This window comes from Trachurus japonicus, chromosome 13, assembly GCF_045865225.1.
Source record: "Trachurus japonicus isolate A0001 chromosome 13, Traja_1.0".
Lineage (NCBI taxonomy): Eukaryota > Metazoa > Chordata > Actinopteri > Carangiformes > Carangidae > Trachurus > Trachurus japonicus.
The window spans coordinates 313,233-328,289 of NC_140919.1; the positions used below are offsets into that span (position 1 = coordinate 313,233).

The 15,057-nt window shown below is 48.1% G+C and overlaps 1 protein-coding gene across 1 annotated transcript in view; it reads right to left on the reverse strand.

Moving 5' to 3' along the window:
* LOC146975173 (uncharacterized) overlaps positions 1 to 15,057 on the reverse strand; it is a 197,031-nt gene that overhangs the window by 113,002 nt on the left and 68,972 nt on the right. The window contains exon 4 of the mRNA XM_085794664.1: positions 199 to 312. Coding sequence (XP_085650790.1) covers positions 199 to 312 — 114 coding nt within the window. The remainder of the gene's footprint in view (positions 1 to 198; positions 313 to 15,057) is intronic.

The window sequence follows — 15,057 nt, forward strand, 5'->3', positions numbered from 1 at the left end:
AAAAAAACAATGTTTTGTTGCTTAAGCTTATGTACCCTATTCAGTCATTCAATGGTATACTAAAATCCATGTGAAAAAAAAGCTCAGATCAAATAGGATTTATATGCGATTAAAATGCGATTAATTAATTACAAAGCCTCTAATTAATTCGATTAATTTTTTTAATCGAGTCCCGGCCCTAGTAGTTTTGTCTCTTACATCTGATCAGCTGATCCATGTCCTCCTTTAAAGTCAGTGATATCAACCTTTGAGTGGTCGCTCTTTAAAGACAGACAGCTGGGTTCAGGAGAGTCTGGTCTCTGCTGCTGCATCCTGAAACAACAACACAACTGATAAATGTGCATGTTGGAGAAAAACTGATGAAAAATATCTTCAACCTTTTAATAAACACAACAACTGACTTTTAGAGAGAAAAGTCTTTCTGACTGTTTTTAATTCTGACCTTTCAAATAAAGCTCGCCTCTTGTTAAACTGACAATGACCAATGGACTCATCACTGGATCCAGGTCCTGGTCCAGGTCCAGGTCCAGGTCCAGGTCCAGGTCCAGGCCCAGGTCCAGCAGACTGTGTCTTGTGCTGCTGCTTTGGCCTTGAACACAACACACTCAGAGCTGAATGTGAATAATGATGGAGCAGTGATCTGAGTCATGGACAGTTAGAGATGCTCATCTGACCTTTGACCTGTGGTCTGACTCTTGGTTTTAGAGGGAGGGGCTCCCTCCTCTCTGTCCTCACACTGATCCATGCTGCTGAGCTCACATCCACATCAGCTCACACACACTTGTAGCTTCACCTGCAGAGGAAACACACATCATTCATCTGCACAGCAGCTCACATGTCCATCATGTCTCCAGCTGCTCCTCCACTGATTGGCTCTTCTCCTCTGCTTCATATCAGTGTCAGCTGAATGCAGTCACACAGCAGTGAGGAAGAGGAAGCTGCCATCAGCTGCTGTACTTCTACTATCAGTCCACTAGATGGCGTCATGAAGCTGCAGCCCAGCAACATGATCCATGGACCACTGTTTCCATCCACTGACACACACAAGGACTGAGATCCACTGAGTTGATGTGACACAGTCTCTGTGTGGACAGCGTCCCTGTAGAAAACCACTGGATCAAACAAGCTACAGCTGATTATTACACACACAACAACTGGACCAAGACTTATTTCACCTCACAGCTCCACTATCACAACATTCACTCATTTCACTCACACTGGAAATTCACAGAGAGAAAAACACTCTGCAGCTGCCACTGACACTTATTGTCTCTGTCCATCCATTCATCGTCTGCTCCATCAAATGTCACAAAATACAGACAAATGATGCATTCAAGTTCCTCTCAGTCTGAGGCCACGTCTTCAAATGTCTTTTGTCACAGCAACAATCAAAGAGACAAAATATTCAGTTTACAGTCAAATCAAACAGAGAAAACAAGGAAATCTTCAGTTTTTGAGGCTGAAAACTGAATATTTCTGTTGAAAAATGTTGATCAGTCCTGTAGTATAAATCTAATGACAGACCACTCACCACAGACAAAGTCCCAGCTGTTCCCCAGCGGCTGTCCGGATGAGCTTAGGCCGCGTTTAGTGACTCAGACAGCGGGAGAGCAGCGGCTGATCTCCGCCTCCTCCACAGGCTGATTCAGGCGGTAAAGCTGCCTCCAGTCCTCAGGAAGTGAAGCTGCACACAAAGAACCACTCTGTGTTCAACTACTGACCATCCACTGACTCTGCTTCTGCTCTTATTCCAGCGCTTCTACCCACAACATCCACACAACATGGAGGACACGGTTCTACCCACAACATCCACACAACATGGAGGACACGGTTCTGTCGGTCCAGACTTTACAGCTGCAGCTCTGACTCAGCTACAGTAACATTATAATAACACAACAACAACACAACCACAAGTTGAAGGGCAGAGAACTCAGGTAACGACAGGTGTTAACGAGGAAAACATCCAGACTGTTCACCTTACCTTCACACGAGGAAATAAACTGCAACATACCCGCTGGGTCAAAGTTCAACTTTACAGTTGACTCACCTGTTGGACGTGATAATGTCATGGACTAATTAACTTAAACACACACACACAAAACCAAGGAAACCTTCTGTGACCTGTTTAAAGTGTGAAGTTAAAAAGCATTTGTCATTGATATTTGATATAACAGAATAAACTTTATTGTCCCTGAGGGGAAATATGTCATGGACTCAGAGCATGGTAGTCACTGCCTTGTAGACAATAAATATACATAAGCTACATCAGTTAGAGACGTACATGTTGTAACAGTTGTAATGTTCGTTTAACCTTTGATGTTTCAGATATGAAACATTGTATAAACATCAGTACATTATTGATTACGTTATTGATCCATATAGGCAAGGCAAGGCAATTTTATTTGTATAGCCTGAGATATAATCAGCTTATGATCAGGTTATCAGTTAAGAAATTGCGGTTTTGTGGGATGTAAACAGCCTAAACCGCAATTTCAATGAATGGGAGTGGACAGATCTTGTGCTACTATCCTATTTGAACACAGGCAAGGCAAGGCAATTTTATTTGTATAGCCCGTTTTTACAAACAGTTTGTCTCAATGGGCTTTACATGGCATCGTAGCAACATCCTCTGTCCTTAGACCCTCACATCCACTGAGGAAAAACTCCATGGAAAACCCTTTTAACAGGGAAAACCTCAGGGTCACAGTTGTCATCATCACACAGTTGTAAGTCCAGACTTATTGTGTCGTCAATTGAGTCACCTGTTTGCCTCACTTAAGTCTGAAAGTTAAAGCCCCAGTATGTAACTTATTTGGCTTTTTATTAGCAAAAATCAAATATTGCTTTCATAAATACGTATTTCACTATAGTCGAATCACACCCGCATACAAATGAAAGCTTTCTCGTACCTTAGAATGAGTTGTTACAAGTCGTTACAAATATACAAGGGGGAGCGCACGGAACCTTGGCTGCCATGTTGAATCACCATTTTTTACGTTGAGTGGCAGCGTGACCGTAGGTAACCACGGAAACTGAGCGGAGCTGTGGGCTCGGCCTGTTAAAACCGTCACCACTGTGTAGTGTGAGGAAGGACGGAGGCACTGGTGTTGCATTCAGGTGCAGTCAGGCACCTGAATGACGTCGTCGGCAAACCAACCGGATGTCATTTTACTCCACGAGAGAAAGACGGTAAAACGTGGGTCAGGTAAACAATACCACATCACCATGACAACATATTGCCTGTATTGTTTTACCTCGTGCTGACGGACCACTTGTTTACATAGACGCTTGTTTATCCTGTTACATGCAGCGTCTGTTGTCTGTCTGACGTCTGCCCGAGTTCACGTGAACGCAATATATTATCAAGAATACGTTCTGATATGCAACCACACCGCTAGATGGGGGTAATTCCTACATACTGGGGCTTTAAAAAAAAAAACAGAGAAAATGTTACGATTTTATTGCTGTCGACGACTGCACGGGTTTAGTAAACTTAACAGAGTTCAAAGTAATTCACACAAGCATATAAATCTTGCAGAGCCGTAAATCGTTTTGTCCGTGTACCGGCCCAAACACTGCCATCAGCCGAAACCAGAGACTTTTGCATATCTAGTCTTTGTAGGGGCTTTAACTTAGCTCTTTTGCCGTTACAGAAGAATTCAAATGGCTGCAGGTCCAGAGAGAGGCCTCTAACCCTCAATTATATAAATATATTAATATTAATATTATTAGACACATCTGAACATTTTCTTTTTCTTTTTTGTTGTTTTCCTCATTTTTACTTTTGTTTTAAAACTGAACTCTCCAAGTCTGGTCTCTTCTCCTCTGTGTCTCTAACCCTCCTCTCTTCCATGTGCATTTGTTTTCAACGAAGCCGGTGAGGAATCAATCCATGGAGCGGTGGATAATGTTGTGACATATAAATAGCAAAAGGCGGCCTTTGTTCGCTGAGGTTGAGGCCGTCTGTTCTGAAAAGAATCCACCTCTTCAAGAAAAGGTTAAAATTGTCGATGAGCCCCCCCCCGAACACACACACACCGGTGATGGGACCAGAGATGAAGACGTTGTGGTGGAGACGTGTCACTGCCTGGAAAAGCTGCAGGAAGTCGCGCTTCAATTACTCAGACTCATGTTTGTTGACGTAGTGGGCGCTGGCGTGGACGACGATGATGTCGACTTCAGAGTGGGACCTGATGATGTCAGGGAGTTGGACCGTGATGTCATTGACGGTGGCCTCAGGAAACCACAGAGTGCCCCCCTCCCCGCTCAGTGTCACGACCTCCACTATCGAATCCCTGATGACGAGGGAGGACGGAGGAGAGGTGGAGGCGCCGGCCTCCTGGACCTTCTGTTGCCAAGTCCCTGAACTGTGGAGACGAAGCAGAAAGAGCTGAAGAACCGACTGAGGTCACAGCAGGAACCTACTGAAGGAACATCTCGTCACCTGGATGCAGACTCTGCTGTCCTGGCTGCAGGACACAGCGGAGGAAAGACACCTTTGTGCCCAGGGCTCTCCAGCTCCTCAAGTCTGAACCTTGAGCACTTAAACACTTTACAATAGAGTGGCAAAGTCCCGCCCCTTCCGCTGGACCCCCATGGGAACTTTCGGAGCGTAAAAAATGAATGGTGTTCAATAGACAGAAAATAATGCTTTTCTGATCCTCCAGTCGTTATGCCTTGGATTACACAAATGTTGTTTATAGGCAGGGCTGCCTCTGACCAAAATGGGGCCCTAAGCGAAAAAATTTCTTCGGGCCCTACTATAATCGATTATAACTACAACCACTAATACTGGCAGTACTACTACTTCTATACTTAATATCAATTTTAAAATGCTACAACTACAATCCTATAGGCCTACTAATTACCAAACAGACTGATATTTCAAAATGTAGCTACATTCAAATTTAGTTCCTTCTGTCAACTGAATTATCAAATACACTAATTTCTATCAATATTTATCTCTAATATCTCCTCCAAAGCTGCCTGTCATAGATTAAATTCACCAACAGATGGCGACATTTTACATCCATTAAAATAACATTAGCCAAATCCTTGTGTGGTGATAAAATAGATTATAAACTTTAGCCGAAAATACGACCAACAACTGACAAATTTACCACTGCCTTTCAACAGAGGTGAATGCATATGCGAACAAAGGTGTTAACAAGACATTTAAGAAATGGTAAGGGCCGCTGGAAAATGACTTTCATCTCCAGACCACAGTCCATATCTACTGGAGGCTAGCAGCATCTCTCCTCCTACCTCTTGAGTAGCAGCAGCAGCTGTGCTGAGCATGGAGGTTTAGTGCTTGCTTATGCCACAAAGTTTTACATCTAGTGGTGGGCCATTAACGGCGTTAACGGCACCGTTAAATACGGCCCAGCACTAACTTCAACACCCACCTTCGAGAGAAGCACGAGTTTCCTCTTGTTTTGTGATTGGTCAGATCGATTGGTGACGGCGCGTGCGGTGTCAGATTACAAAACAAAACAAAAGTTCTCTTATCTCTCTTCTCCTGCCCCACGGCTGTGCATATGCGCATCCTTTGTGCAAAACGGGGCCTTATTGGACCATGGGGCCCTACGCACTGTGCGTGTTCTGCGTGTAGGCAGGGGCCCTGTTTATAGGCTTAAATGATGTTTATTCATGTCAAGAGTTTGACTGTTTATTGAGCTATTGTTTAGTTAAATTCTGTTGAGGAAACACAATGAAAAAGATGACATGTTATGTTGCGTATGTGACATCACGTCATCACCCTTTCCCTCCCTTCCTTCTCCATCCACAGTGATTAAACTCTCCACAACTCTTACACTAAACACTTACTTGTGTGGGGTTTTTTTTGTGTGTGTGTGTGTGGTTTTTCTTTTTTTTTTTTTAAATCCGTTTGTTGACCCTTGACTGCTGTGTCCTTAAGTCTGTAATGTGTTGCCTTTTAAATCTACATGCGTGCTCTTTTTAAATTACCCCCTCGGGACGACTGTGTTTTTGAATTGAATTGAACTGAAGTGATACCTGCCAACGCCTCCTGCAGCGAGCGCTCCTTCTGCAGCGGCGCCTTGTACCAGGGCCACAGATCCCTCACCACCTCATTAGCCTCCTCAATGAGGTCAAAGCTGTGATGGTACGAAATGTCGCCCCAATCGCAGAACGTCAGGCTCCGCCTCAGTGTGACATCATCGAAGCTCAGCACCTGAAAAGTGAACGGAGCAGGTTCATTCAGCACCAGCAGAATCACAGAAGGCGGTCATGGTTTGATCTCACTGGACGTTCAGGTGTTGGAGTCGCTTCGGTGTTGTGATTCATCATGACCCAGGACCGGTCTCTGTTGATCTTATATGAATTTGACTGATTACCTGTCTGTCCTCCAGGTGCAGGGCGATGGCCACATGATCCCAGACATAAAACTTTACATCCGACTCAGGGAGCTCCACAGCCTCCACCTGGTTCCTGTCGGGTCTCTGGACCAGTTGGTACCTGCACAACATGGACTCACTTCAGTGGGTTTGAAAACAGAGTAGACTGAGTTCAGTCTATGTTCAATGATCCTGTGCTCTGCACATTCAGGTTGTGTTCATGTTGTGTTGGTGCAGACGCTTCCAGGAAAGCAGAAGTTATCTCTGACTCCAGTCACCTGCTGTCCTCCCAGTACAGACTGCTGCCATCTGGTGACCGCCACATGAGCAGGACCAACAGATTCAAAAGTTCATTTGTGCCGAAAAATCTATTCATGGCGGACGTAATTTATTTGTGGCATATCAGTGAACACCTCGTCGGGCTGTGACATACAGTTACAGGGCTGGCGTCGGCACTGGCAGCCTAGTCACAGCCACAACACCAGCTAAACGTGTTTCCTCAAATTTGAGGCGGAGTGGCCACCCTGTTTACCACAGAGATTTTGTGTGCGGTCATATGACTACCTGGCTCCGTCTGATTGGACGTCGCCAGTGGCTGCATTTGAATGGGTTAGAAAACACTGTCATTTGACAGAGTATCTGTTGGAAGCAGCCAGAGAAGCGGCTTCATTAAAACAAAACAAACAGATTGTGCATTGGATCAATAAAAAAAAAGTAGCGAGTATGTGAGTGTGTAAAATCGGCAAGAAAACAAAACATCGCCGATCGTCCTTCCAATCGCTGATAGACGATTGGATCGCCAATCGGCACAACCCTACTACAGTGAATTTCTGCTGGCTGTACAACAAATTGCCCCAGATGGGGATAATAAAGTAGGGCTGTCACTTTTTATTTGACATTCGAATATTCGTTCGAATATCGAATATTCGAATATTCGTTCGAATGTGGGATGAAAAGTTCGTATTCAAGCGGTAATGACCTGCTCGATATGTCGGCTGCAGCAAAAATTCTCTATTTACCGTCTTTGACTGCAGTGCCCAGTGCCTGCATAGCGCCACGGAACGTCCACCGGACGTGGAAGGGCCACGAGTAGCCGCAAAGAGCCGAGAAACTGAGCCAGTTTACTTTCTGTGCCCATATCAACCGCTGGTGTGGTGTCGCGGCGCTCCTTCAAAATAAAACACCGCGACTGTGTGTGCTGCGGCGCCGGGGGGGGGGGGGGGGTATTCAAATATATCCAAACGAATTATGGGTCATTCAATATTCGTTCAAACCTCACTTTTCTAAAAACTGACAGCCCTATAATAGAGTTTACTAAGAGCGTATTATTCACACCCTGAAAGTCCCATAGTCACTTGTGTGGACCAAATTTTTTTTGTACTTTTACTTGTTACTAAACAACGAAACAACAGAGGTACAAAACATCCGTTCTGCAAGAACACAAACGTAAAAAACTCACAGAGTAATGTGTAACTGCAAATCAACGTCAGAAAGGCAGATTGATCTGTTGTTTTACATGTTTATCTCACTTTATACACAGCTGTTATCACATCAGCTGGTTCTGCTCTGTGATCTCGTGACCTCGAGTCTCCAGCTGCTCTGGGCTCTGGAGACGGAGCCGTGGCCGATGGCTTGATCAACAGTCGGAGACAAACCACAACGGAGATGGGACAGCGTGTGGAAACTGGGACACACACTGATCAAGGTCGTTTGATGTGTTGTAAAGTGTCATTAAGTGTCGCTTTGCGTCTGCACTGTGCATACGTCTGCTCTGGTTCATTTTGAAAATGTAATCCTGCCAAGTAATCACATAATTTTTCAAATATACCAGTAAACTGATTACATAATTTTTCTGTACTGTAAGTCTGTAACGGACTTCAGTTACCTTTTTTTGTATCCTAATAGCGTAACATCGTTACATGTAATCCATTACTCCCCGAGCCTGTACCAAGGAAATGTCTGTTTCAAGTGAACGAAACAAGCCTGGTGTGAATACGCCCTGAGACTAAGACCTCACCTGTGTGTCTCACACATGGCCTGACACCTCCAGATGAAGCATCCGTCTCTGTAAACGCAGACTGCGTCCGGGTCGTCCCTGAGCAGAGGATAGTCCTGGTAGCTCTGATTGGCCGGGCTGTGGACCAGCACTACGTACATCACTTCCTGTTTGTACAGGACGGTCTCGAACACCCTCATGACGGGCCGAGCCCCGCAGCAGAACTAGAGACAACAACACAAGGTTAGTGGACGACAGCAGTTTGACATCACATAGCAGGGCATCTCCATGGAGACAGCCCAGCGTCAACAGTCTGTTGCTGCAGCACAGACACATCTGTTTCTATGGAAAGGGTCCGGACCCACCTGCTGGCTGTAGGCCTCTAGCACATCCTCCACAGAGAGAGTGAAGCGGTACGAGCCCAGTCTGGACGTCTGCAGGAAGGCCGGGGAGCTGGCAAACTTCCCCAGGACTTGGCCCTCTGTGTGGTGGCCCCAGCCCTGGTCCTGGTTGTGGTGGCCCCAGGCCTGGTCCTGGTTGTCGTGGCCCCGGACCTGGCCCTGGGTGTGGTGGCCCCAGCCCTGATCCTGGTCGTGGTGGCCCCAGGCCCGTCCCCGGTGGCCCCAGGCCTGGTCCTGGCTGTGGTGGCCCCAGGCCCGTACCCGGTGGCCCCGGACCTGGCCTTGGGTGTGGTGGCCCCAGGCCCGTCCCCGGTGGCCCCAGGCCCGTCCCCGGTGGCCCCAGGCCTGGTCCTGGCTGTGGTGGCCCCAGGCCCGTCCCCGGTGGCCCCAGGCCTGGTCCTGGTTGTGGTGGCCACAGGCCCGTCCCCGGTGGCCCCAGGCCCGTCCCCGGTGGCCCCGGACCTGGCCCTGGGTGTGGTGGCCCCAGGCCTGGTCCTGGTTGTCGTGGCCCCAGGCCTGGTCCTGGCTGTGGTGGCCCCAGGCCTTGTCCTGGTTGTGGTGGCCCCGGACCTGGCCCTGGGTGTGGTGGCCCCGGACCTGGCCCTGGGTGTGGTGGCCCCAGGCCTGGTCCTGGCTGTGGTGGCCCCAGGCCTTGTCCTGGTTGTGGTGGCCCCGGACCTGGCCCTGGGTGTGGTGGCCCCAGGCCTGGTCCTGGTTGTCGTGGCCCCAGGCCTGGTCCTGGCTGTGGTGGCCCCAGGCCTGGTCCTGGCTGTGGTGGCCCCAGGCCTTGTCCTGGTTGTGGTGGCCCCGGACCTGGCCCTGGGTGTGGTGGCCCCAGGCCTGATCCTGGTCGTGGTGGCCCCAGGCCTGATCCTGGTCGTGGTGGCCCCAGGCCTGATCCTGGTCATGGTGGCCCCAGGCCCGTCCCCGGTGGCCCCAGGCCTGATCCTGGTCGTGGTGGCCCCAGGCCTGATCCTGGTCGTGGTGGCCCCAGGCCCGTCCCCGGTGGCCCCAGGCCTGATCCTGGTTGTGGTGGCCCCAGGCCTGATCCTGGTTGTGGTGGCCCCAGGCCTGATCCTGGTCGTGGTGGCCCCAGGCCTGATCCTGGTTGTGGTGGCCCCAGGCCTGATCCTGGTCGTGGTGGCCCCAGGCCTGATCCTGGTCGTGGTGGCCCCAGGCCTGATCCTGGTTGTGGTGGCCCCAGGCCCGTCCCCGGTGGCCCCAGGCCCGGTCCTGGCTGTGGTGGCCCCAGGCCCGTCCCCGGTGGCCCCAGGCCTGGTCCTGGTTGTGGTGGCCCCAGGCCCGTCCCTGGTGGCCCCAGGCCCGGTCCTGGTTGTCGTGGTCCCAGGCCTTGTCCTGGTTGTCGTGGTCCCAGGCCTGGTCCTGGTTGTCGTGGCCCCAGGCTTGATCCTGGTCGTGGTGGCCCAAGGCCCGGTGGCCACGGACCTGGCCCTGGTCGTGGTGGCCCCAGGCCTGATCCTGGTCGTGGTGGCCCAAGGCCCGGTGGCCACGGACCTGGCCCTGGTCGTGGTGACCCAAGGCCCGGTGGCCCCGGACCTGGCCCTGGTCGTGGTGACCCAAGGCCCGGTGGCCCCGGACCTGGCCCTGGTCGTGGTGACCCAAGGCCCGGTGGCCCCGGACCTGGCCCTGGTCGTGGTGGCCCAAGGCCCTGTGGCCCCGGACCTGGCCCTGGTCGTGGTGGCCCCAGGACTGGTCCTCGGTTGCAGAGCGGTAAGTTCTGGTCCAGAAGCCGAGTCTCAGCTGAGACCAGGTCTCCCACCTTCACAGCCAGACTCCACCACTGCAGCCGCTCTATGCCCCTGAAGCCTCCGTCTCTCTGGATCCCCCGTAAACCGACCTCATTCGTGTCGTGTTTTAGGTGAGACACGTGCAGCTTGGCCCGGGGCCAGGCTGGGACCGACTCCTTGAAGATGTAGGGCCGGATCCGATGAACCGGGTCTCTCCGGTTAAAGTCTGCAGCTGCTTCTTTCAGCTTCAGCAGCTCCAGGTGTCGCCTCCTCACAAAGTATTCATCCGCTCCTCTGCTGTTGGTGCGATGCTCCATGTTCACCTGCTACACATCAAACACAGGTGAGTATAAGCCCCACCCCCTGCTACACATCAAACACTGGTGTGTATAAAGCTCCCCCGCCGGCCGCCGTCTACTTTATTCAATGAATGTGATTCAAACTGCTGCTGAGGTCATGACCCTGAAAACACGGGACAGACTCTGTATCCAGTCTCTCTGCCACATCGGTATTAACATGTTTACATTTGACACATTTCTATCAACACACAACACTAAATACTGCATCACAACAAACACTGGTAATAAGGCCAGTACACAAACTCCTCATCAACTGTAAATAAACAACAACATGGTCCACATCAGTGACCCCAACAACAGGGCAGTTACAGGTGAGCTGGCTTTTTTTTATTATTTTTATAGCAGCACTGTTCTTGCATGCTCAGTGGGACTAAGCATCAACCCTGTCCTGTAACTTTCTGCTATGAGTGGATGTCAGAACATGTTGACATGCCCCCATGAGTTGATAGACATACCGCTTCTTCATTTAGAAAAAAAACCTGATAGTATACAGTAGATTGAGTTGGCAATAGACATACATGTGAAATTGCGGCATTTTAAAACTTTGTCTAACACTTGTCCGCTGTCATGTTTGAATCACTTGTAGCCTATCTGCTGACAAAGAGCTATAGATTAAAAAACTTGGTACGATAGGGGTTGATTGTTGTCCGTACATTTTAAAATACTGGGTCTTTCACACAGTACGGGGTATGGCTTGGTTTCCCCATAGACATCAGTGGAGCCCTATAGGCACATTTCTCAACATATTATTATTCCAAATCATACAATTACAAGAGAAAACATAATAAAACCCAGGAATATGGGTGAAGCTTTGCTGCTGATACGTGCAAAAAAAAATGACTGTCACAACAACTGCAAAAGCACTTGTTTATTGTAGGCCACAGTATTACATTCACTGTCATATCACTGATATGGACCCGTGTCTGAAATAAAGCTTATATAACTGCTCCTACTTAAAATTATTCAGAAGTTAAACCCTAAGTTTCTCAAATTTCACAGTGACTGACTGCTTGAGTTACACTGGAAGTCCGGCCAAAGTAAGTAAAGTGAACGGGAGGTAGGTTGCTACACTCTATTGGCCCTTTTCCACCCAGTGTGACTCTCCTCGGCTCTTCTGCTTTTCCACCAGCCCTACCAGTACCTGGTACTGTTTTGAAAGTGCCCAAGCGAGCCAAGTCGATACTAAAATGTGACGTCAACCGACTGCTGGCCACTGATTGGCCAGAGTGTCGTCACGAGTGCTACGTCCGACATGAGAAACAATCCCGCTTATTTTTTAAAAACCCATCGACAACAGCATCTACTAATCTGTACCGAGACTGTTATTATTCTGTCACCCGAGTTAAATGAAAACCAGCCGTGGTCCGTCATCGAACTGCAGACGAGTGAGTTTGGAGCTGACGAGAGGAGAGAAAAAAGAGCCCCCGCCCCCACTGAGGAGGAACTATGAAGAACTGAGCTTTTTTTTTTTTTTTTTTTTTTTAAGTTGTTTCTTGATTATTTTTTATTTTAGAAAAAGTAGCCCACGGGAGTCGTCAACATCTGTAAATTATTATCACATTTTACTTTTTTTTTTTTTTTTCTTTTTTAACAACTTTATTATGAAGAACTGAGCTGCAGAGGGAAAAGACCGAGTCGAGCTGTAACTGTGTAAGACGCAGCCTTTTTAGTAGAGTAGGTCCGACCTAAGTGAACGGGAGGTTATGAAATGTTCACCGCAACATTAGTAATAAACTGGTAAAAACATTAACTAAAACTCCTCCCGCTGCTCTGTAGAGTCACACAAACACATCACACTGGACAGTGGCGCCGCCAGGATTCAATTTCAATGTACGCACAGAAACGGCAAATAGGCTGCAACAATTTTTTTTTCGGGGGGGGGGGGGGAGGGTCGCTGTGCCCATCATGCCACGTAGCAATGGGACTTGTCATAATATACTGCACAACTGAAAATATTGTTGCGACCCCGCAGTAATGTTGTTGTGATGTTTAAGTTGTGTGATTCCTGACTGACTGTGAATGTGTACGGGCAGGTAGGGTATGGTTGGATGAGAAGCTGAGGGGCCGGGGTGAGTGTGAGGAAGACAGTGTGTGTAGGTGAGTGAGGAGGAGCAGAGGAAAAAGTGAGAGAGCTGTCAGATAAGTTTGTGTTATGTTGTTGTAGTTACGTCGGGTCGGACGCTACAATATCAATAACAACATGTGCTTAACATAGACGTCGGACGCGAAATAGCCGCGGAGCGGAGCCAGTTTCCTTTCGGTGCCGTTAACCGACTGTGCCAGATGCGCCAGAGCGCGCACCTCTGTGCCAGGCTCGCGCTCTGCAGCGGTTTGTGTTGATTCATCTTAACAGAGCGCGTGAGAGATTAACACACACAGGCTACACACATACGGGTTACACATACCCACAGACACACAGCTGATGGGCCGAGGCTCCCCCAGTGGGGGCTCAACCTGGAATCGGCGCTTATGAGTCCATAATCGCGGTGCAGACGAGTGAGTTTGGAGCTAGAGAGGAGAGACCTTCATTATCGCTGCTCTGCTGCGTGTTTGTGATCGTGGGTTTGGATCTCTCTTTTTTTTTTTTAAATGCCTGGAAAAGGCTCAACTGTCTTTTTGACATTTCTATACTGGACCGGGCGTAATCATCACATAGCGGTAGTGTAATAGGCGCCAGAAATCAAAAAGAGACAGATGACATGACGTAAACGACAATCACTGGCTTTTACGTTAGGCTTCCACTGATTGGTTTAACAATCAATGAACTCAGCACGTTTAGCCTGTTACAAACAACAAGCGTCTTTATCACACCCGCTCAAAATAAACAAAATTGCTTCTTTTTTTTTCCACCTATGAAAAAAATTGTACGCACAGTGCGTACAGGATTCCGGCTGGCGGCGCCACTGACACTGGAGATAAGAGTGGGTTCCTACCTGAAGAGACGAGCTGGAGAAACAGACTGAAGCCGGAAACAGCTGCAAACAGGCGGGACACGGACACATGAAGACGGGACTCCCCTCTGTTCTTACTGCCATCCCCTAATAACCCTAACCCATATTACTGCCCCCCTGTGGTGGCAGCTGGGAACCACCGACCTGCTGCTGCTAAAACTACTGACAAGAACCAGACAACTGTCAGGAAGAGGAGGGAGAAATATCATCAGAGCTGCAGACTGGTTAGATGATCAGTCTGATGATGTCACATGTTTATTGGTCGTGTTTAGTGTTGAGTTTAGATTTGATCATCCTGAATTGATTGATTGATTTGATCCTGATCAGATGTTGTTAGTGTTCAGTGAGTTTGTCGTTTGTTTTCCTGTTTGTTCTTTGTGTTTTTATTTCATTTCTCCACGTCGGGGCACCAGAGAATAAATATGTGGGGCTACGGTGGGAGGGAGGAGTCACTACTGTCACTGTCATTTCATCTTCAACATCATGTGGAGGAAAACATTAAAGTAACAGTGATGATGATGATGATGATGATGTCACTACAGGTTATTATCCATGAGGGAGGTTTGATGGACAGCCAGCAGTAGTAAACACACGTCAACAAACACAAACTGTAGCAGCTGTTTATTTATTCATTGTTTGTATTTAGTGTTGTTTACTTTAATATTTAGTTTAGATCTGATTTTCCTGAATTGATTTATTTGATTTAACTCTGATCAGATTCTGTTAGTTTATTATTTGTGTAGTTCAGGTGTTCTCCTGTTTATTATTGGTGTTTTATTTCATTTGATCACGTCACCAGAGAATAAATGTGTAGGGCTGCAGTGAGGGACCAGCATGCACCTGGGTGGGCTGATGGGTTTTGTTTTGTTTTGTTCTTTTCTTGCTCCTTTCTGGTCAAATAAACCACATTTGTAGTTAAAACTGGACTTTGCATGGTCATGATGTTTCTCTCAGCTGTCTACACCACGACCCATGGTGCAGCAGTGGCCCTTTGATTCTTTAGGGTTTAAAGTTTGATTTGAAGCTTTTCTTAGTTTCCACAAACAGCCACTACAATGACTGATCGCCTGTCTGATCTCCTCAGGCCCCTGCTGCTGCTGCTGCTGCTGCTGCTGCTGCTGCTGCTGCATTCACACATTCACACACAGATCAGGAAAACCTGAGAAAATCCAGGATTAAGTCTGAAACTGAGGATTATTTTCATTATTATCAGTTATTCTCGTCCAAAACGTCCAATTCTTCCATT